General features: G+C 60.5%; 6 protein-coding genes across 6 annotated transcripts; 4 read left to right on the top strand and 2 right to left on the bottom strand.

The window, feature by feature from the left end:
* Positions 1-1,055: 1,055 nt before the first annotated feature.
* Positions 1,056-2,998, top strand: CMQ_4634 (potassium channel, voltage-dependent transporter; the record flags this gene model as incomplete). Its single annotated transcript, XM_014312790.1, has 3 exons — positions 1,056-1,083; positions 1,186-1,482; positions 1,542-2,998. 3 exons carry the CDS (start codon positions 1,056-1,058, stop codon positions 2,996-2,998), a joined length of 1,782 nt encoding a protein of 593 aa, XP_014168265.1.
* Positions 2,999-3,711: 713 nt separating this feature from the next.
* Positions 3,712-5,005, top strand: CMQ_4715 (yip1 domain containing protein; the record flags this gene model as incomplete). Its single annotated transcript, XM_014312871.1, has 4 exons — positions 3,712-3,808; positions 3,893-4,586; positions 4,681-4,910; positions 4,995-5,005. 4 exons carry the CDS (start codon positions 3,712-3,714, stop codon positions 5,003-5,005), a joined length of 1,032 nt encoding a protein of 343 aa, XP_014168346.1.
* A 1,127-nt stretch (positions 5,006-6,132) lies between these two features.
* CMQ_4770 (dead deah box DNA helicase) lies at positions 6,133-12,322 on the top strand (the record flags this gene model as incomplete). Its single annotated transcript, XM_014312926.1, has 4 exons — positions 6,133-6,543; positions 6,651-7,335; positions 7,397-7,860; positions 9,326-12,322. The coding sequence occupies 4 exons, from the start codon at positions 6,133-6,135 to the stop codon at positions 12,320-12,322; spliced, it is 4,557 nt and encodes a 1,518-aa protein (XP_014168401.1).
* A 227-nt stretch (positions 12,323-12,549) lies between these two features.
* CMQ_4884 (peroxisomal-enoyl-isomerase) lies at positions 12,550-13,460 on the top strand (the record flags this gene model as incomplete). Its single annotated transcript, XM_014313040.1, has 2 exons — positions 12,550-12,746; positions 12,836-13,460. 2 exons carry the CDS (start codon positions 12,550-12,552, stop codon positions 13,458-13,460), a joined length of 822 nt encoding a protein of 273 aa, XP_014168515.1.
* A 322-nt stretch (positions 13,461-13,782) lies between these two features.
* CMQ_4805 (uncharacterized protein) lies at positions 13,783-16,626 on the bottom strand (the record flags this gene model as incomplete). The annotated part of the gene is made up of 3 exons (XM_014312961.1): positions 13,783-13,968; positions 14,161-15,573; positions 15,712-16,626. The coding sequence occupies 3 exons, from the start codon at positions 16,624-16,626 to the stop codon at positions 13,783-13,785; spliced, it is 2,514 nt and encodes an 837-aa protein (XP_014168436.1).
* Positions 16,627-16,889: 263 nt separating this feature from the next.
* On the bottom strand, positions 16,890-18,860 carry CMQ_4814 (sas10 utp3 family protein; the record flags this gene model as incomplete). Its single annotated transcript, XM_014312970.1, has 1 exon — positions 16,890-18,860. One exon carries the CDS (start codon positions 18,858-18,860, stop codon positions 16,890-16,892), a length of 1,971 nt encoding a protein of 656 aa, XP_014168445.1.
* Between the last annotated feature and the right edge of the window lie 332 nt (positions 18,861-19,192).

The following is a 19,192-nucleotide window of genomic DNA, read 5'->3' as shown; positions in this document are numbered from 1 at the left end:
ATGCCATGAGCCTTCTGCCTGCAGCACTGAAGTACAAGGTACAAAGCCCGGCAGTGAAACATTGTGGACTGCTCGACATATTACGGCACGTCCTGGCCGCTGTTCTCCTGTCCTCTTCCTTGCTCTTGCGGTTTGTGTCTCGGCCGCGGGAAGAAGGACCCCAACAACCCGGCCAAGAAGAGAAGGCCAGAGGACCGAGAGAAACCTGTCTTCCCTCCCCTCTTTTTCTTGACGATTCCCCCGTCTTCTGCTCCTGGCGAATTAGGTGCGTTTTCGCTGTGAGAAGCCATCTCTTATCCCCCATCCCATCACCACCACCGCCACCGCCACTATATTTACTGCTGCCTTTCTATCTTGCTATTACAACTACTGCTGTTGCTACTGTTGCTGCTGCCATTGCTTCCCCCCATATCGCCAACTGCCACCACCACTCGCGAAAGAGGGTCACTCAAGCACTACCCCCTCCCCCCTGTCTTTACCGAACGTCCTCTTGCAACGGCCGAGACTAGGTAACCGGTCCCGTCCAACGGGAGCTGCGTGCAGCTCGGCTCATGCAGAGACGTCCACCAGCTGCCCAGTTGCTGCACATGCAATTACCCTCTCTCGCTCGTCATCGTCTCTGCGCTTTCCTTCGCTCCCCATCGCCACGGCCGTCTGTCTGTCTGCCTTCTCGGCTAGTCCTGCCATTAGCCAAGCTTACACCGGTCATCGTCGCTGCCTATCTAACTTATCAGTGCTGTCACATCCGGATTGTGATCCATCCAAAAGAGGACAGCTGAGCCCTGCTGGACTCGCCCACAACACGATCGTCCTAGTCTTACTGGCCCCTGGACGGATCCCTATCACCTACGTCACCGACGACGAAGCCGACAACCCGGCTTCCCGTCGCTCTTCTCAAAAGAGACAGTTCCTAGCTTCGGTTTTTTGTGCCTGGCGGCCTCTGCTTCCGCACGCATCTCAGCCCCTTCTCAATTCGCTTCCCCTTATTTGTTGTCCTTCGCATGGCAACACTGTTCTTATAGTCCCCAGTCCCGGTCAGCAGCACTCTACCAGCCATGGAGCAAACTTTTATGACCATTCACAGTGAGTCTTCACTGTATCTCGCTTTTCTCTTTCAGCGTCCGCTACCTTTCTGGTGGCTTTGTGCGATTGCTGACCACCTCACCTCACTCCCCTCCTGTGCAGACCTCACACAAGATGCAAATATCCTCTTTGCGTCTGAATCCATTACAGACATTCTTGGGTACCAACCGGCTGAGGTGCAAGGAAAGTCGTGCTTCGACTTCTTCCACCCGGAAGAGGAGCCCTCTGCTCGCTCCGTTCACAGCCGTGGCGTGCTGCTTGACAAAGCTGCCGTGCTACATTATGCCCGTCTCCTGACGCGTGATGGCCGCTGGATCGGCTGTGAGTGCTGCTTCACTATCGTCCATGACGTTTTGGTAGCATGCGTGAGCATCTACCACAAAGGAGCCAAGAGCAAACGTGAGTCTCTCCTGGTACGCGATGCGCCTCTTTTCCACAGTACAGGCTAATGCGTCCAGGCCGAGCAATCGAAGCGCCGCAGATACGGCGCATATTTTCTTGCTCTCCACGCGACCCGCGCTACCGCATGCTGGAGCATCTGTCGCCTAAGTTCAAGATGTCGCCCGTGGAACGGGAGCCAAGGGCCGCCCTCATCGTGAACCGCTTCACTCGAAATCTGACCATCATGTTCGCGACCAACGCAACTGCGGCAATTCTTGGCCTACGGCCCGACCAGCTCAAAAACAAAAGCTTCTACCGCTGCATACAGGAGAGCTGTCTGTCTGAAGCTATCACATGCCTGGAAAGCGCCAAAGCCAATGACTCGATTGCGTATCTCCGCTTCAGCTTTCAGGACCCGAGGGACGATGAGGAGCTGGAGGCCGAGGCCGAGAGTGGAGTTGTTCTTGTTGACCACGAGGACGAGCTGGAACAGCGCCTACCCACAACAGGCCGCAAGCAGTTTGATGTCGATATGTCTATGGACATTGACTCGGACAACGGCAGCACGGACATATTTCGGATCAAGACGGAGGAAGAGGACAAACCGCTTTCGATGCCGACTGTCCCTCTTATTATGCAGCCTCCGATCGGGTTTAATAGGCTAACACCGCGGCGGGCCCAGCGACTTCCGTCAGTCGAGTTGGAGGCCGTTGTTTCGTGCACCTCGGACGGACTGGTCGTCGTGCTGAGAAAGGCGCGGCCTCCAATACCACCTGCACATCCACCTCTTGTTGCGTTCGACTATGGCGACGGGCTCTTCGCCGCACCATGGGCCCAGCACCCAATAAGGCCGCATTTTCCAGTAGAATCCCTCTACACCTTCCGGCCCCCCCTGCTACCACAGTACATGCCGTTGAGAGAGAATGTCAAAGATGCTGGTGGACCGCCCTTGGACGTGCTGATGGGCTCCATTCGGGATGTAGCTGTGATTGCCTGGAACATTGGCACCCACCCGGCCATTGCGGCATACGGACGTGGCCTTCCAAGCAGCGATGCACGACAGAATCAGCAGGGAGACAGTGATGCCGGTGTCGGCAGTGCTAGCGGCACTATGCAGCCAAGAAGCATAAACAAGGGAAAAGGACCAGCCGTCCCTGATGCACTCTACGGCCACGCCTATGCACACGACGGCCGACTCAACAGTTACAGCTGCCGAGCCGATCAATCATCAGCACTCCCTGACCGACGGGGATCGTGTGGCATTCCATCCAGCTGGACAACACAGGTTGATAGTGCTTCTGTGGGCTTTGGGACCTCGCCGCCCAGCCCAGCCTCCTTCGAGCACATGCGTCCTCAGCTTCGACCACACAGCACCCTTGAAACACATCCCACTGGCGGCATCACTTTGTACTACGGATCTCCGGGAGCACAAAGTGAGGCTGATGTACTACAGCCTGCATACGGTGTTCACATTTCAGGTCCTCGCCCGGACCTTGGCAGCTCGACCGGAGACCACTACCACAGGTGGGGCTGAGGCAACGAAGCCGACAGACCACCATCGACGAGAGTCGGCTCCGATTTTAATCAATACCAAGGCCTTCACTAGGAGAGACTTTGACCCATTTCGGATTGCGTTTCGTGGAACCGTTCTAGGCATCAGGTTTTTTATTTCACCAGGTCCTGGTCCCATGTCTTTCCATCTCCTGTTTTGCACGATTTGGCGTGGCCAAACATGAAGATTAGATGCATCCGTTTTGATAGAAGAAACGTGCATTGGATCAAGAGCATAGCGAAGAGGACGGAAGATACCCACCAAAATACGAGCATGTGTCGTACTATTGTCGTTAACTAGAATATAACTGTTCCGTTCAATACTAACAAACTTTTGTCAACGTGATCGATTCTGCCATTGTAGAAAGTCCCCAGTACGAGCAACACTGTTGGGAGATTGGGCCAACAGGACCCGGAACAATGACGCGGTATGTGAGTGGCCGGCCAATTAGCGTACCTGTCCGGATTAGGTAATATGCATTTAATCGTTCTGCCTGCCCCAAGCGGCAATACCTGTTCTCGCAACCTGTCGTTTCACACTATCGACAACGCAATCGTAGACGCGACGCCACGACCACACATTTACTAAACATCTGCCAAGACCGGCTCGCCGATCGAAGAATCACACCTAGTGAGTTTGGGCTGCAGGCGTACTCGTCTCAACACAGGTTGCATCCGGAATCTTCCTGCCCAACAATGGCGTCGGTAAACCGGAAAGACTACGGGCCTACGCCGCAGGTGGAAGATGACGATCTGATCGACCCGGATGATGGCAAGTTCCCTTTTTTCATCAGTCTTGAGGGGATGAAGGCCGGGTGACAACCAGGGTCGGCAGGGGATGAAAGCCACTTGCTAACAAGAGACGGTCAACCTGCAGCTGACCTGGACGACCTGGACGATCTCGATGACCCGATGACGGCGGCCAGCGCGTCCAAAGCTCCTCTGCGAGGAAACATCGGCCAGTCCCCATCTAGCGGTGGCATCGGCAGTGGCAGTGGCAGCGGCAGCGGTAGTGGCAGCGGCAGCGGTGGGGGTGCCGGTGGTGGACCGTCCAGCTTTGGGCGGTCGCTGAGCGAGAACTATCTGACGTCGCAGATCCCGGGTGAGGACCGGCGGGCGCCGACGAACACGATCGACGAGACGGTGTGGGCGACGCTGCGACGGGACCTGCTGGCGGTGTGGGCCAAGATGCGCGAGGTGCTGTATCCACGGTACCTCTTTGGCGGCAGCATGTTTGACGACACACAGGAGAGCGGCGTGGGTGGCGGCGGTCTGCGCGGGGCCTACGCGACGCTGCGCAGCGCCGGTCTCTCGGGCACGCGCGACGAGCTGGCCGGGCTGGCCGGACGCGTCATGGACCCGGAGTCGCTGCTGCGGCAGAGCAACATGACGCCCGGCCTGCGCGACTGGGACCTCTGGGGCCCACTCGTGTTCTGCCTGCTGCTCAGCATGCTGCTGAGCTTCAACGCGCGGTCGAACCAGCGCGACCTCGTCTTCTCGGGCGTCTTTGCGATGGTGTGGATCGGCGAGGCCGTGGTGACGCTGCAGATCAAGTTGCTGGGCGGAAATATGTACGTCCTTTCTTTCTTTTCCTTTCTTTCCTCTTCTTTCTTCCTTCTTTTCTTTCTTCCATGTCATCTCCTTCCCTCCGCTAATGCAACCCAGCTCCTTCGCCCAGAGCGTGTGCATCATCGGTTACACCCTCTTCCCGCTGGTGCTGGCAGCCCTGCTCTCGGCCCTGCACCTGCCAACGGTGGCCCGCATACCCATCTACCTCGTGCTCATCGCCTGGGCCATGGCGGCTGGCGTCAGCATCCTGGGCGGCAGTGGCGTGCTCAAGAACCGCGTCGGCATTGCCGTGTACCCGCTCCTCGTCTTCTACATCGGCCTGGGCTGTCTGTGTTTTATTAGCTGAGCGAGCGAGCGAGCGAGCACAGGCCAGGGACAGCAATTTCCGAGCAGCTCCCGAGTCACAACAGCCAATTGCTGATAGGCGACCGGACTGCCGAGAGAAGATGAAGACGAGGGGGAAGAAGAACGAAGAGAGAGGGAGATGGAGAGAGGCTTGCGGTTAAGACATGCCATAATCTCTTACGAGAGTGGACGACATTAGAAAATGGGACAATGTGTATCTGTAGGAACAGACCGTAGTGTAAGATACAAGCAGGCAACCCAAGGGGATTCAATGTGCATTTCCGAAAGCGCGTCGCGGGCTCTCCTATGGCCCTAATACGGGACGTTTAATTGCTCATGTGCGCTGGCGCTCAGACGGCAGCCAACCAGACGACCGAGAAGCACTGAGGCTCTTACGTTTTGGGCGCAGAGCAAGGCAGGCATTTGTTTAGTTGATATCGGGCATACATAGTATTACAGACCCTCTTCGCTCATCTCCCTTGCAATATATTAGCAGGTAAAACGCATCAGTCATTTCCTGGCCCACGACATAGATTAGGCTCATGTCCCATACGTAGCCTCTCTCCCTTCTTCTGCAGGACAAGACCTTGTTATTGTCGTTGGCCGTTAACTACTAAATACGCGCAGCGCTGACTGGCCTCAAAGGATTGCCTTGCATTCTGTTAGACACAGCCCACAGTGCAGCTCCCACCAGCCTGAAAGCCCCACCAAGGCTCGAATTACTGCGCAAATCCACAACTGGATCGTTCTTTGTCTGCGAGCCACAGGGCAACAGCCACCCCTCACTGGCCCCTTCCCAACTTTCGAGTTTCGAGCCGTCATATTATTATTATTTTTGCCCCGTCTCCTTTCGCCGAAATTCTTCGCAGCAGCCCTGCAGCGTCAGTGTCTACCTGCTCTCGCCCGTCTCGCAGTGCCAGCGGATTGGCAGTTTGGATTTTGTTATCGATCTCGCCCGCTCGCCGACGTCTCTAGTATCTGGCATTGCATCCCTTTCCACCGCTCCGCGACGCGCGCTGCTTCCGGCCCACTTTGCCGGCTTTTGCTAGCTTTTTGCTGTCGGCTCGTCAGATCCCAAGATCCCAAGACCCAAGGAGGACAAAACAGGCCAACACAGGACAGAGCATTGGGGAACGGCAGAGCAGACCGAGACCTGTACGAAAACCAAGCACACGATCGGGACCAGGACGCAGCCGAGGCACAATGGCGGGCTCCGATTCGGATGTGCGCCCGGGCAGCGAGAGCCCCAAGGAGGACGACGCCACCAAGGCGACACGGGAAGAGCTGAAGCACACGGCAATCTCGGAGAAGAAGCAAGACGGAGGAGACCAGTGGCGGGCGCTCACGCCACCCGATGTCCTCAAAGAGCAGGTTGGGTCGCCCAAGAAGAAGCGAGCCCACGACGAGGTTGATGATGACGACGACGACAACAGCGACGGACACCCGCTACGGTCCCGGAGCAAGATGGGCGAGCGGTCGGACGATGAGGACGGGGCGGCGGCTGCGGATGCTGCGTCTGCCAGCGGTGCGTCCAATGGCGGCAGCGGCGGCGAAGGCGGGCGATCAGACTGCGCCGAGCCCGACAAGAAACGGCTGCGCGACCAAGATGCAGTGGTGAGTCTCTTTTGTTTCCCGTCTTCTTTCTGTCCTCTTTCTGTCTTCCGGCCCGATCCGGTGAGCGAGCGATGAACTAAGTTGCCGGTGTCTTTCCGCTCGTCCAGACGACTACTTCTGCCGACGGGAAAGGCAGCCCGAAGAAAGACGACAAGCCAGTGGCAGTGCCATCTCCTGCAGCCTTTGCAACCTCGGGCTTTGCCAAGCTGACCAGCACGACATCGCCCTTTGGCTCGCTCGCCGGTGCAGGAGCGGCCACCAAGCTGTCTCTCTTCGGCTCCGCTTCGGCCTCGGCGATGGCATCGCCGTTCGGCGCCCTCGGTGGCGGTAGCAACACAGCGAAGCCCGTATTGGCGCCCACGGTACCGAAGCTCAGCTTTGGTGGTGCTAGTGCGTCGGCGTCGCCCTTCGCCAGCGTGACGGCTGCGCCACCAGGCAAGCTGTTCGGAAGCCCCTTTGGCACGACCACGGGCAGTGGATTTGGCAGCGGCGGCAACAGCTTTGGCGGCAGTGCCACGGGCAGCAGTGTGTTCGGGGGCGGACTCTCGAATGCACGACTGACGAGCTTTGCCAAGCCGGGCGCGGCGTTTAAGAGCGACAAGCCGGCCAGGCCGTTTGGGGCACCGGAAAGCGAGGCAGAAGAGAGTGAGGGCTCGGAGAACGGATCTGGCGCGGACGAGGATGACAAGGCCGACTCGGCCGAAGGCAACGAAGAGGGCGGCGAAGCAAAGGAGGCGGATGAGCGGAGTAAGATGGGCGGCGAGGAGAAGAAGAGGCCGAAGCTGCAGAGAGGTGGGTGCCTCCCAAAGTCCCGTTTGCGTTTTTCGATATGCGGCAAAGCTAACGAAAATAGTTGTGGTCAACGACGGCGAGATGGGTGAGGCAACGGTGATACAGGTGCGAGCACGGATGTACTATCTCGACAAGGACCTAGGCGGCTGGAAGGAGCGCGGTGCTGGGATGCTCAAGCTCAACGTGCCGGAAGGCTGTGTGGAGTACGACCGGGACGGCAACGTGATCCCGGCGTCGTTTGACGCGTCGATGCTAGGCGGCGACAAGGACGACGACGGCGACGACGACGCCAAGAGCGACGTCGAGTCGGCAGCAGCCGGACACGGCTCGACTCGGGCGGCGGCCGTGCCAACGCGAACGGTTGTGCGGCTGATCATGCGGCAGGACTCAACGCACCGGGTGATTCTCAACACGGTGGTGCTGGCGGCGACCCAGTTCCAGGACCACCAGATGCTCAAGGCAACGACGGTGCTGTTTACGGCGTTTGAGGGCGAGGATGCCAAGCCGGTCAGCGTGCAGATGAAGGTGAGCTTACTAGGATGCCAAGATTGTTGTAGATGCTAACATGCCAGATGAATTCTGCCAATGCCAAGACGTTTATGAAGACGATGGAGGGAATACAGAGGGAGCTTCGCGGGGATTGAGACGGTGTACCGCTGGCAGCTTCGCAGCCCCTCTGAAACGACCCCAGCACGAGCGAGACGACGAGTCTGCCTGATCTGTCTTATGGGAGAGTGCGAAGCCTGATGCTAGAACAGGAGATATTTCTTGGGAAGCAGGCAGGTCCTGATCGCCACATGGAAGTCTTGCCTTCGCGGAGGGTCCCGACTGGCGCAGACCGGTAGTCGCTGTAGGACCGGGAACACGAAGAGATACCGAGGGGAATGGGCCGTTCTCATGCCTTTCTGGCGGGTATATCGTATATTGGGGGGACATCCCTGACGACAAGGGAAAGGGTCTACGTCGTACACCGGCCGGGTTTGGGCATCTGGGGGGGAAAGGGGAAAGGGGGAAGGGGATATATGAGGCAGGGGATACATGAGGTGACGGGGACAATTGAGGCAGGGGGGGTTGTGTTTTCCACATATGTCCATGTCCGAGGAGGATGCAGAAGGGGGGCTCAGGAGGGAGCGAGTGAGCCGGGGCGGCTTGGGCTCACTGGTGGCTGAGAGGATTCAGCGTGTACCTATCGAGGCGATACCCGTGGTGAGCTTGAAACGGTAGACAAGAGATCTTTGTATTGTGTGCGAAGACAGGGGGACCAGAAAGAGTGAGGCTGACAAAGGGGGAAAGAGAGGGATAAGAGGTCACGTGCTGTCGCGACGGGATTCGCGTGGCAAAAGCCCCACGTAATAGCGGTTGATGATTTGGGAAGGCTCTTGAGAGGGTCTGGTCGCACAAGCATGCAAGAGATACGGGCGACGATGGGCGAAGCAACAGACGGTGGCAGCAGCTGTGGCAAGAGGAAGAGGACGAATGGAGGCGGTACGGCAAGCAAAAAGCAGCAGCAACAGCAGCAACAGCAGCAACAGCAGCAGCAACAGCAGCAGCAGGTGGCGATGACACCGAGCAAGACCGAATGGCCGGGTTGGTTCCGGCAGTTGGAAAAGACACACGGGGCTCTGAACGTGGTGTACACGTTCTGCTGCACGCGCAAGCACCTGCTAACAACATTTGGTACTATCAAGACGGCGGTGGAAGCGCAGACGGGGACGCCGCTGGCGGAGGCAGACGTGGCGGCGATTGCCTGTCTGCTAGCGCGAGCGGATGGTGTTGGTGGGAGGGGTAGCATCCGGTTCGAGTATGTGGACGCGCTGTCTCTGCAGCTGGAGGTGCAGGGAACGGAGCGGGATGAGGTGTTCAAGACGGGATCGCACCGACACTGGGTGACAGCGCAGGGACCGGCAGCAGATGCGTCGGTGGGCGGGATAACGGGTCGGGGAGAGAGAGTGAGGGCGGAGAGGTGCTCTACTTTGAGTTTGTGGACGAGGATCTCAAGCGGCAAGTGGCTGACGCCAAGACGGGCGAGCCACGACGGCCAACGCAGCGACTGCGGAACGAGCGACTGCGGCTGCCGGTGTACGGACAGAAGCAGATGGCCGGACTGATCGAGAAGCGGCGACGACGGTTTGCAGCGGCGGTGGAGGCCTTTCTGGGAGGAGAGGCGGGGGACGGTGGAGGGGAGGAGGCTGAAGCAGCTCTACGACAGGCAGCAGAGGCGTTTATGCCTCGAGAGGGTGTGAAGAGTGGAAGCAATCAAGACAGGAACGAGGACAACCAGGAGGAGGACAAGGTTGACGACAACGACGACGACGACGACGACGACGACGACGACGGAATACCGAGGTCGATCCCAGAGCAGCGCAAGAGCATTGCGGAAATCGTGTCAGAATTGCAGCGGCAGCGATGGTACAGCGGACAGATCGTGGCAGACGGTCACCGGGTGCAGGAGGCACGAGAGGCAGAGTACGGGACATTAAAATATCTGTTGAGCCAGGACGTGGTGAACGCATTGTACAATGCCAAGGGCATCACGCAGTTCTACCGGCACCAGGCAGAGGCACTCAACGGGCTGCAGGCAGGCAGCCACGTGGTGGTGGCGACGGCAACGAGCTCTGGAAAATCACTGATCTACCAGCTGCCGGTAGTGCAGGCGCTGGAGGAGACCAGCGGACAGGCACGGGCGCTGTACGTGTTTCCGACCAAGGCGCTGGCGCAGGACCAGCTGCGAAGCCTGCAGGAGCTGCTAGGATGGATGCCGGGGTGGAGCTCGAGCCAGGAGAGGCTGGACGAGGCGGTAGCGACGTTTGACGGCGACACGCCATGGCGAGAGCGAGAGGCGATCCGGGAGCGAGCACGGGTGGTGTTTACAAACCCAGACACGATACACGCGGCGATTCTACCACAGGAGCAGCGTTGGCGAGGGTTCTTTGCCCAGCTGCGGATCGTGGTGGTGGATGAGCTGCACTGCTACGACGGGCTGCTGGGGACACACATGGCGTTTGTGATGCGACGACTGCGGCGGCTATGTGCGGCGGTAGGCAACGAGGGAGTGCAGTTTGTGGGATGCTCGGCGACAGTGGCGAATCCAGGAGGACATTTCGGAGCATTACTGGGGGTAGCAGCCGAGACAGTGACAGTGGTGGAGCGAGACGGAGCGCCATCAGGTCAACGGGACTTTCTGTGCTGGAACACGCCGTTCCGGGTGGCAGGCGACGCAGCGAGCGGCCGGGGCAGTGGGCTGCACGAGACGGCGCGGCTGTTTTGCGAGCTGCTGCTGCGCGGAGTGCGGACGGTGGCCTTTTGCCGGGTGCGGGAGCAATGTGAGCAGCTGGTGGCAGCTGTGCGGACAAATCTGCGACAGCGCGGACGGGCGACCGAGGCGGAGCGCGTGATGAGCTACCGGGGCGGCTACGGGGCAGCAGAGCGGCGAGGCATCGAAGCAGACATGTTTGCCGGACGGCTGCTGGGCGTGGTGGCGACGACGGCGCTGGAGCTGGGCGTCGATGTCGGCGTGCTCGATGCCGTGCTCACTTGGGGGTTCCCTTACTCTCTGGCCAGCTTACGTCAGCAGAGTGGAAGAGCCGGACGACGGCGAGGACGGGACGCGCTGGCGGTGTTGGTAGGGGGGCCCTTTGCGACAGACCAGCACTACATGAGACAACCAGAGCTGCTGTTCTCGCAGGAGCTGCCACCGCTGCGACTAGACCTGAAGAGCCTGCTGGTGCGCGAAGCCCACGTTCAGTGTGCAGCAGCCGAGCTGCCGATCCGGCCAGACGTCGACGGCGGCTATTTTGGCGACGACCTGGCAGCGCTCTGTGCAGCGCGTCTGGTGTGCGACGACGCCACGGGCTTCTACCACTGTCACGAGCGGTTCCGGCCACATCCATGGCGGCTCGTGGGGCTGCGAGGAGGCGCAAGCGACGATGAGGAGCCGCCGTTTGCGATTGTCGACGTGGGCGCACGGTCAGAGCCGATCGTGCTGGAAGAGCTCGAGGCAGAGCGGGCAACGTTTACGCTCTACGACGGGGCGATCCACCTGCACCAGGGGGCCAAGTACCTGGTGCGCAACTTTGATCCAGGGCGCCGAGTGGCCGAAGTGGTGCGGGTTCAGGTCGCGTGGACGACGCGGCAGCGGGACTTTACCGACGTGGACCCGGTCGAGACGGAAGCAGTGCGGGCGGTGAGAGCCAAGGAAGCCGTCTGGAAGGGTGGGCAAGAGCGGACGATGGCTTCGCTTGGCCGCATCCGCATCACGCAGACCGTCTTTGGCTTCTTCAAGGTCGACGGCCGCGATCGGATCTTGGATGCGGTCCAGGTCGACAACCCGCCGGTCGTGCGGGAGAGTCGCGGCACCTGGCTGGACCTGCCGGCCCGTGGTCTTGCCGTGCTGCAGCGCCGTCGTCTGCATGCGGCCGCGGCCATCCACGCGGCCGAGCACGCCGTCTTGGGTCTGCTGCCAGCCTTTGTCGTCAGCAGTCCGGGCGACGTGCGGACCGAGTGCAAGAGCCACATCAAGGAGTTTTCTGCCACTGAGACGCGTCGTCGTCGTCCAGCCCGTCTCGTCTTTTACGACGCCCGCGGCGGTCCGGCTGGTCTCGGCATCGCTGCCCGCGCCTTTGACTTTGTCGACGTGCTGCTGCCACAGGCTCTGGCCCGCGTCGAGGGGTGTGTGTGTGGGGGCGTGAGCACCTCTGCCGGCTGCTCGGAATGCGTCGTCTGGCAGCACTGCGGCGAGGCCAATGCCGTGCTCAGCCGCGCCGGCGCCGTTGTCGTCCTCCGCAGCCTTCTCGGACTGCCCATCGACGAGGACCGCCTGCCGCTCGGGCCCGAGGCTGGCATCCCCCCCGGAACAGAGACGGTCGTGCTGGCACAGCCGGTGCCGGGTGCGCGGCAGGATGGACGGGACAAAAAGCCTACATTGCCAGCATCGCCAACATCATCATCGCCAACATCACCAGATGCTGTAAAGCTCGAACTAGAATAGTCACATCACGTGACATGTACTTTCACACATAGGCCGAGGCAGCCCCACACCCCCCGCAGCATCCCCAGTCTTCCCGCCCCAGATAATCACACCGCGCTGACACGTGCCTCGGCTGTTATGTCAGCGAGACAGCTTCATGTCATTGTCTCCCTCCAGCAACGTCCGGCTTTTCCACGCGGCATGCCCTGAACGAATATTCCACCGTCCGCCTCCCCGAACCCGACACAATGGACGAAGACCACCCCAAGGTGATCCGGCTCTCGTACGAGGGCCGTGTGGCCGTCATCACGATCGACAACCCGACCAAGCTGAACGCCCTGTCGCTGTTCCAGTACTACGACCTGGCCAGCAAGATGCGCGAGGTAGCTGCCCGGGACGACGTCTACGTGACCCTGCTGACAGGCACGGGGCGATTTTTCTCAGCGTACGTGTCTTTGTCTTTGCAATCTCGAATCTTTTTTCTTTTTCCCTTTTTCCTTCCTCTTCTCTTCCACCCCCTCTAACTCCTCCCAGCGGTGCCGACGTCTCGGTCGCGTCGAGCGACAACGGCAGCGACGCCTACGCGCACTGGCTGCGCTCGTTTGTGGCCTTTAACCTCAACATTGCGCGGGCCTTTTACACGCATCCCAAGGTGCTGGTGGTTGGGCTGAACGGGCCGGCTGTCGGGCTGTCGGCGGCGCTGATCGGCTTTGCCGACTTTGTCTACTGCACGCCCGAGACCTTTCTGCTGACGCCGTTCAGCTCGCTCGGACTCGTGGCCGAGGGTGGCGCCTCGGTCGGCCTGGTGCAGCGACTCGGCCGCGCCAAGGCTCTCGAGGCTCTGCTGATGAGCCGCCGGATCCCGAGCGACGAGCTGCTGGCTGCCGGCTTTGTCAATGCCGTCTTTTCCGGCCCCGACACCGCCAACGACACCGCCTTCCATCGCCGCGTCCGCGCTGAGATCGATGCCCGCCTCGGCCCCCATCTCATCGGCGACAGCCTGCTCGGCATCAAGAAGCTCGTCCGCGCCGCCGACGATCACGTGCTCGACCGCCAGAACGTCGCCGAGGTCTTTGCCGGGCTCGACCGCTTCCTCACCGGCGTGCCCCAGGAGGAGTTCCGGAAGCTGGCCACGGGCGAGAAGCGACATAAGCTATAGGGGCTGGAGGAGGCAGCCGTACTGTATCTGGGTTTTTATGATATAACCGTGTTTACGGAAATTCCTCTTTAGGCAGTCTCCCGTTCTTATGTAATGCATGATCGTTCGTCTGCCTCTGTACTCGTCTAGCTGTCCATTTGGGTGTCACTCGGTACTTCGCTTTCGAGACTATCCTCACACCTCTACTTACTCTTTAGGTCACGCCAAGGTGCTGGCTGCCTCTACTGATCGTAGCACTTCTATTGTCTATCCCATTGCCTAAGATAGATCGCTTTATCCTTATAGCAGCCTCTTTTTAGCCTCGCCTACAATCTCCAGGCCCTCACAGCACCCCAAATAGCAGACTCGTCTTCTTCCATGAGTCCCGCGCCGTCTTGATGATGCGCTGCCGTGCCGCTGCTTCCGCCGTCAGTCCGCTCTGCCCGGCCAGCAGCTCTTCCAGGTCCATCCACGGCTGCTGGCCGGCCGATCCGAAGCAGCAGTGCAACCAGGCTGCGTCCAGCAGCCACTGTAGGAGGAGGTCAGTGTGGGGGTTGAGTGGAGATGGCGTCTCTTCGTCGTCTTTGCTGTTCTTGTCATTAGCTTTGCTGGCTTTGTCCTCATCGTCCTTTTCCTTGTTTTCTTCGCCCTCGTCCACCTTCTTCTCTTCGTTGTCCCCCACCTCCTCATCCTCCACCCGCTCCCTCTCTAATCCCTCCACCACGGCTATCCATCGCGCTGCCAGATCGGCCGCCACGTGTCGCTTCAGCACCGCCACCGCCGTCGGACTCCAGAGATCCATGCCAGCCCGGCTCATAGCCGTCGAGAGGTCGCGCAGAAACCGAAAGACACCCGGCGAAGGCGATGGTGGAAGGACGAGCCCGTTTCTGTTTTTCTTTTCGTCCTTCTCGTCCTTCTCCTTCTCGCTGTCCCTGTCCAGTTCCCAGAGACTGCGTCCGGCCACCGTCCTCCGTGCCAGGGCCCCCGCCACAAACTGTTCCAGTGCCGGTCTTGTCACTGACCGGACGATCGTGTCGTGCAGCTCTGGGATGATGGCGAGTCCGAGCGAGGCCACGCGTTCACCTCCGCCCGCCCGGATCTCCCGCAACACGCGCACCAGGTACATGGCCCTGTCCGCCTGTCCGTCGTTTGCTTCTGTCCCCAGCTGGGCCCACGTCCTGGCCATCTGTCGGTCCAGATCGGCAAACGCGGTCGCCAGCGCCGCTTCCAGACGGCCCTGCAGCCTTGTCGGGTCGTCGCGGCTCAGCAGCTGCTGGCGCTGTGCGATCGTGTCCTCGTCCTCGACCAGGCCGTCGCCGTGCTCATCGTCGTCGTCGCCCTCCTCCAGCTCCCAGCGCTGTCGTCGCAGCTGCGCCACCACGGCCTCGGCGTCGTCCATCACGCGTCGCCATGTCGCAAACGAGGCCACCGCCCGCGCCACCGCATCGCTGCGGCCGTGCAGCCGTCCCACGACCTCCCACACAAACGGCACCGCCCCGGACGAGAGATCCGTGTCTAGACCCACGTCCACGTCCACGTCCACATCCACGTCCAGGCTTCCTCCCCCCCACAAGCTTGCGTGCCGGTCTGCCACGCTGTCTCGCCATGACGCCACCGTCGACGCCACCTCGGATCCGACCAGCCGCAGCTTGTCGACCTTGGCCTCCAGCACCTGCTGCATGTGCTGCCCCAACACCAGCCGGATCCGGTCCAGCAATGCCGCCGGGTCCAGCCCGCGCACCCGGCTGCTGTCGCGGATCCACAGCTGCAGTACCCGTCGCCGCATGTCCACAATCGCGTGCAGGTCCAGCTGTGCTTGTCCGGGTCGCTTCTTCTGGCTGTCCCCTGCCCCGTCTACACCCCCCAATGCCCGCTGCAGGCCGGCCAGCAGCGCATCGGCGCCACGTTCGGCCCACGTGCCTAGCATGTCGCGCGCCTGTGCCGCGTCCAGGTCGTCGTGTCGGATGTACGGCTTGAAGAACTGCACGTCGTCGCCGCACCATCGCCCGTGCACATCCAGTGCCAGTCCCTCCATCTGTTGCAGGCTCTCGTCGTCCAGCAGCGCCCGTCGTTTCAGTCCCAGCAGCGCCTCGGGCAGCCGGTGCGGCAGCAGTGCCTGCACGTCCAGCAGCGTCTTGGTGTATAGTGCCAGTCCGTCCAGCACTCTGTCAGTGCGGTCGGTCTTGTCGTCGTCTTTATCGTCGCCATTGTCGTCGTCGTCCTCCTCCTCCCCGTTAAGCTCCAGCACTTGTCCCATCGCCTGGCTGCGCACGTGCAGCAGCTGCCAGAGCACGTCGCGAGCGCCCGACGTCGTCGCCAGGCTGTAGGCGCACAGCGCCCGGAGGAGGTCGTCGCGGCGGGCTGCTGCCGCTGCTGCGGCCCGGCTGGTGTGCGTGGTGGTGCTGAGGTCCATCGCAAGCGCTGCATCGCCGACCGCTCCGTCTACGCCCGTTCTCGCTGCCACCAGCGCGTCGTAGTGTCGGTGGTGCACCGTCCGCTCCAGCACTTCGACCATGTCGCGCAGCCGACGGCGCAGGCTTGCGAGCGTCTTCTTGGACGCCTCGATCGAGATGCGCACGGTGGGGTCTCGAATTGTACTTTTCTTCTCGTTTTTGCTTTCCGTCTTGGACTTGTCCTCGGCCAGACTGGTGATGAGCAGCCGGCTGAGCACCAATACCTTTGCCGCCAGGACCAGCCTCTCTCCCCAGGTCTGTGCTGGCTTTTGTGGCTGCTGCTGTTTGGCAAGCTTGGCGTTTGTCGCTATCGTCGTCGCTGCCGAGCGTGATAGCAGCCGGGCCACCGTGCGGGCACACGCCTCCAGCAGCCGTGCCCTAGCCGCCACGCTGAGCGAATCTTTCTCGTGGTCTCGTCCGGCCTGGCTGCTACTCGCAAAGGTTGCCAGCGCGTTCACCTTGGCGCCCACGGCGGCACGACCGCATCGGTTGCCCATGCTCGCCAGCGTCGCCCGCACGGCGTCCATGTCGCCACGCATCTGCACAATGGAATCGGCCGTACCCAGAAGCTCGCGGTACGAGCCGCCAACCTGCGTACGCAGGCGGGCAGCCTTGTCGTCGACCTGCCCGTTGAGAGTCTTGTGGAGGGCGCGGATCTGCGGCAGCGACCGGCTCGACGCAAAGATCTGGGCCGACGACGTCAGCTGGCCGACGTCCGCCTCAAAAGTCGCCATCGGTACGGGTGGTAAGCGGACACGCTGGCGGTGCCCGATCGCAGAGTGACTTCTGTGAGAGAGTTTGAAGCATTTGAGTGTAGAGGTGCAAGTGGGAGAAGCTGATGCTGGCAATTACGGCAGCCAATTATGGTAGCCAATCAGGCAAGTGTGGGGCGCCCGAGAAGGCAGGAGCTTTCGTTGAACAGACAGTGTCTACAGCACAGTGCATCTACATATCGCCTTAAATGCATCCATTCCCCTTTTGCCTTTTGTCTCTCCAGTTATGACAGCTTGATACTGCGGACCAGACCAGTCTTGATGCCGGTCAGCTCACCCTGGTAGTTGTTGCGGTCGTTGCCGCCCTTGTACACGGCCCGCTTGCTCGCCATCTGCTTCGTCTTCTTCTCAAACTTGATCCTCTTCTTCACCCGCGGGTTGTTCTTCTTCTCCTTGAGCGTCTTGTGGCTCAGGCCCTTGTTCTTCTCAATCTCCCACGAGATCTGTCGCCGTCCGTCCTCGTCCGCACCCATGGCCGCGTCCACGCGGTCCAGCCGCCCGGCCTGCACTTCCGCCTGGCGCGCCGCCTTGCCGTCCATCTTCTGTCGGTGCGCCTGCACAAAGCTGTTGTAGTACGCCAGATCGGCGTCCTTGGCTGCCCGGCTGTCGTCTCTGTCCTGTTCGTCTTCTGCCTCGTCTGCCCCGAGCTCCTCGCCTGGCCCGGCTTCGTCTTGTCCCCGCCGTACCGCTGCCGCGTTCAGTCGGGCTTGGCGGTCTCGAAGCCGCTCGCGGTACGGAATGTCCAGATCGCCACCTGCTTGTCCGCCTGCGTCGGCTCGCCGGTTGGCCTTTTGCATGATCTGCGACGTGTAGAAGCCCAGACTCTTCTTGCGCTTCAGCTTTTCCGCTGCCGTGCGCGCATCCATCGACTCCTCCTCGCCAAAGTCGGCGTCCGCATCGTCGTCGCTGTCTTCCTCCTCCTTCTTGCTGCTGCTCGTCGTCGTCGGCGTTGTCGTCGCCGCCAATGTCGCCCGCTTCTTCTTGTTCTTCGCCAGCAGCGTCGACAGGTCTGCAATCGATTTCTCCACTTCCTTCGACACCGCCGCCGTCCGCTTCTTTTCTTTCGTTTCCTTCTTCGCCTTGTCCTTCCGCTCTTTCTTCTGCCGCTTTTCGGCCGGCTCCTCGCTCCTCGCCTTCTCCTGCGGCAGCTCGTCCGCCATAACCGTCTTCTCTTCTGCCTTGCTCTCTCTCCCGGCACCGCCCGTTTCTTGCCGGCGTGCCTGCACGTGCTTCACCCGTTCCCACGTCTGCCGGCTGTCCATGAGGTACTCCATCACCTCGTGGCTGTGCAGCTCCTCCGGGTCCATCAGGAACTGCGACCCCGTCGGCTTATCCCGTGCCGGTGCCATGAGCAGCGAGAAGTACAGTGCCATCGTCGACACGTAGCAGCCGAGCACGCGGTACTGGATGGCCTCGAGCGTGTTGCCGGCCTTGCCCTCGGCCGCCTTCTTGTACTCGTTGAGCAGCGGCTCCAGCTCAGCAAACTCGTCGCACACGTAGTCGAACTCGGGGTACAGCGTCTTGAGCAGCTCGTAACGTTCCTCGGCCGACATGCCGTCGATCTCCTCGGCCGTCTTCATCGTCACTGTCACTACTGCGCCAGCTGCGGCTGCACCGGTCTTGTCAGCCTCTCCCGTGGCCGCACCGTCCGTGTTCCAATCGTCCGCGTCAAAAAAGTCTTCGGCCGCCATACGCGAAAGCTGCTTCTTCTGCAGCCGTCGGGCCTCCTCCTCTTCCTCAAGTGCGTTGTCCTCCGTCTCGATCACCTCGCCGTCGTAGTACTCCTTCTTCGACGCGCCCCACCAGCCCTGGTCGCCGTCCTCGTCGCCGGCCGCATCCTCGCCGTCCGACCCGTCGTCGCTGGTGGCAGAACGTCCCTTTTTCGTGTTGCCTTTAGCCTTTTTGCTGGCTGCCCGACGCTCGGCTTCGGAATCGTCTGAGTCGTCTGAGTCGGCAGCAAGCACCTCGTCGTCAGATAGCTCGAGAAATTCGTCTTCCTGTTCTATTCTCCGCTGGCGCTTGGTGCCCGGCTCGTCGTCAAACATGATCTTGTCCTTGTCCAGGAAGTACTCCTCCTGCTCGTCGGCCACGTCTGCGTGTGTGGTGATGGGGCCCAGCCGGGCATCGGCCGCATCATACTCCTTGGGGCCCGTCGGACCCGTCGGCTGTCTGGCCGCCTTTCTTTTCTTTGCCATTTTTCCTTGGCTAATGTGTTGGATGGAGATGGGTTGTAATTTAGGATGGGGAAGTTTTTTTTCTCTGATAACTGGATCTTTTTCTTATCGAGTGGACCCACATAAACCACTAGTCCTATCCTGGATGCGAGATCTATGTACTGAGTATGTTGTGTGAACGTCAAGGTGAGTCTTGTAGTACTTGATAGCCTGTTTCGTTTTGATATATTAATCGCTAAAGGAATTACATAGAGTTAATTGTAGGTTTCTTGATCATTTTGCTGGCTCTGGGAAGAGCATCGAGGATTCCCTACAAAGAGCCTTCCCGCGGGACATAGTACATTGTTGAACCC

The sequence above is a fragment of the Grosmannia clavigera genome (assembly GCF_000143105.1).
Source record: "Grosmannia clavigera kw1407 unplaced genomic scaffold GCSC_97, whole genome shotgun sequence".
Classification (NCBI taxonomy): domain Eukaryota; kingdom Fungi; phylum Ascomycota; class Sordariomycetes; order Ophiostomatales; family Ophiostomataceae; genus Leptographium; species Leptographium clavigerum.
This window is presented reverse-complemented; position numbering and strand designations above follow the sequence as displayed.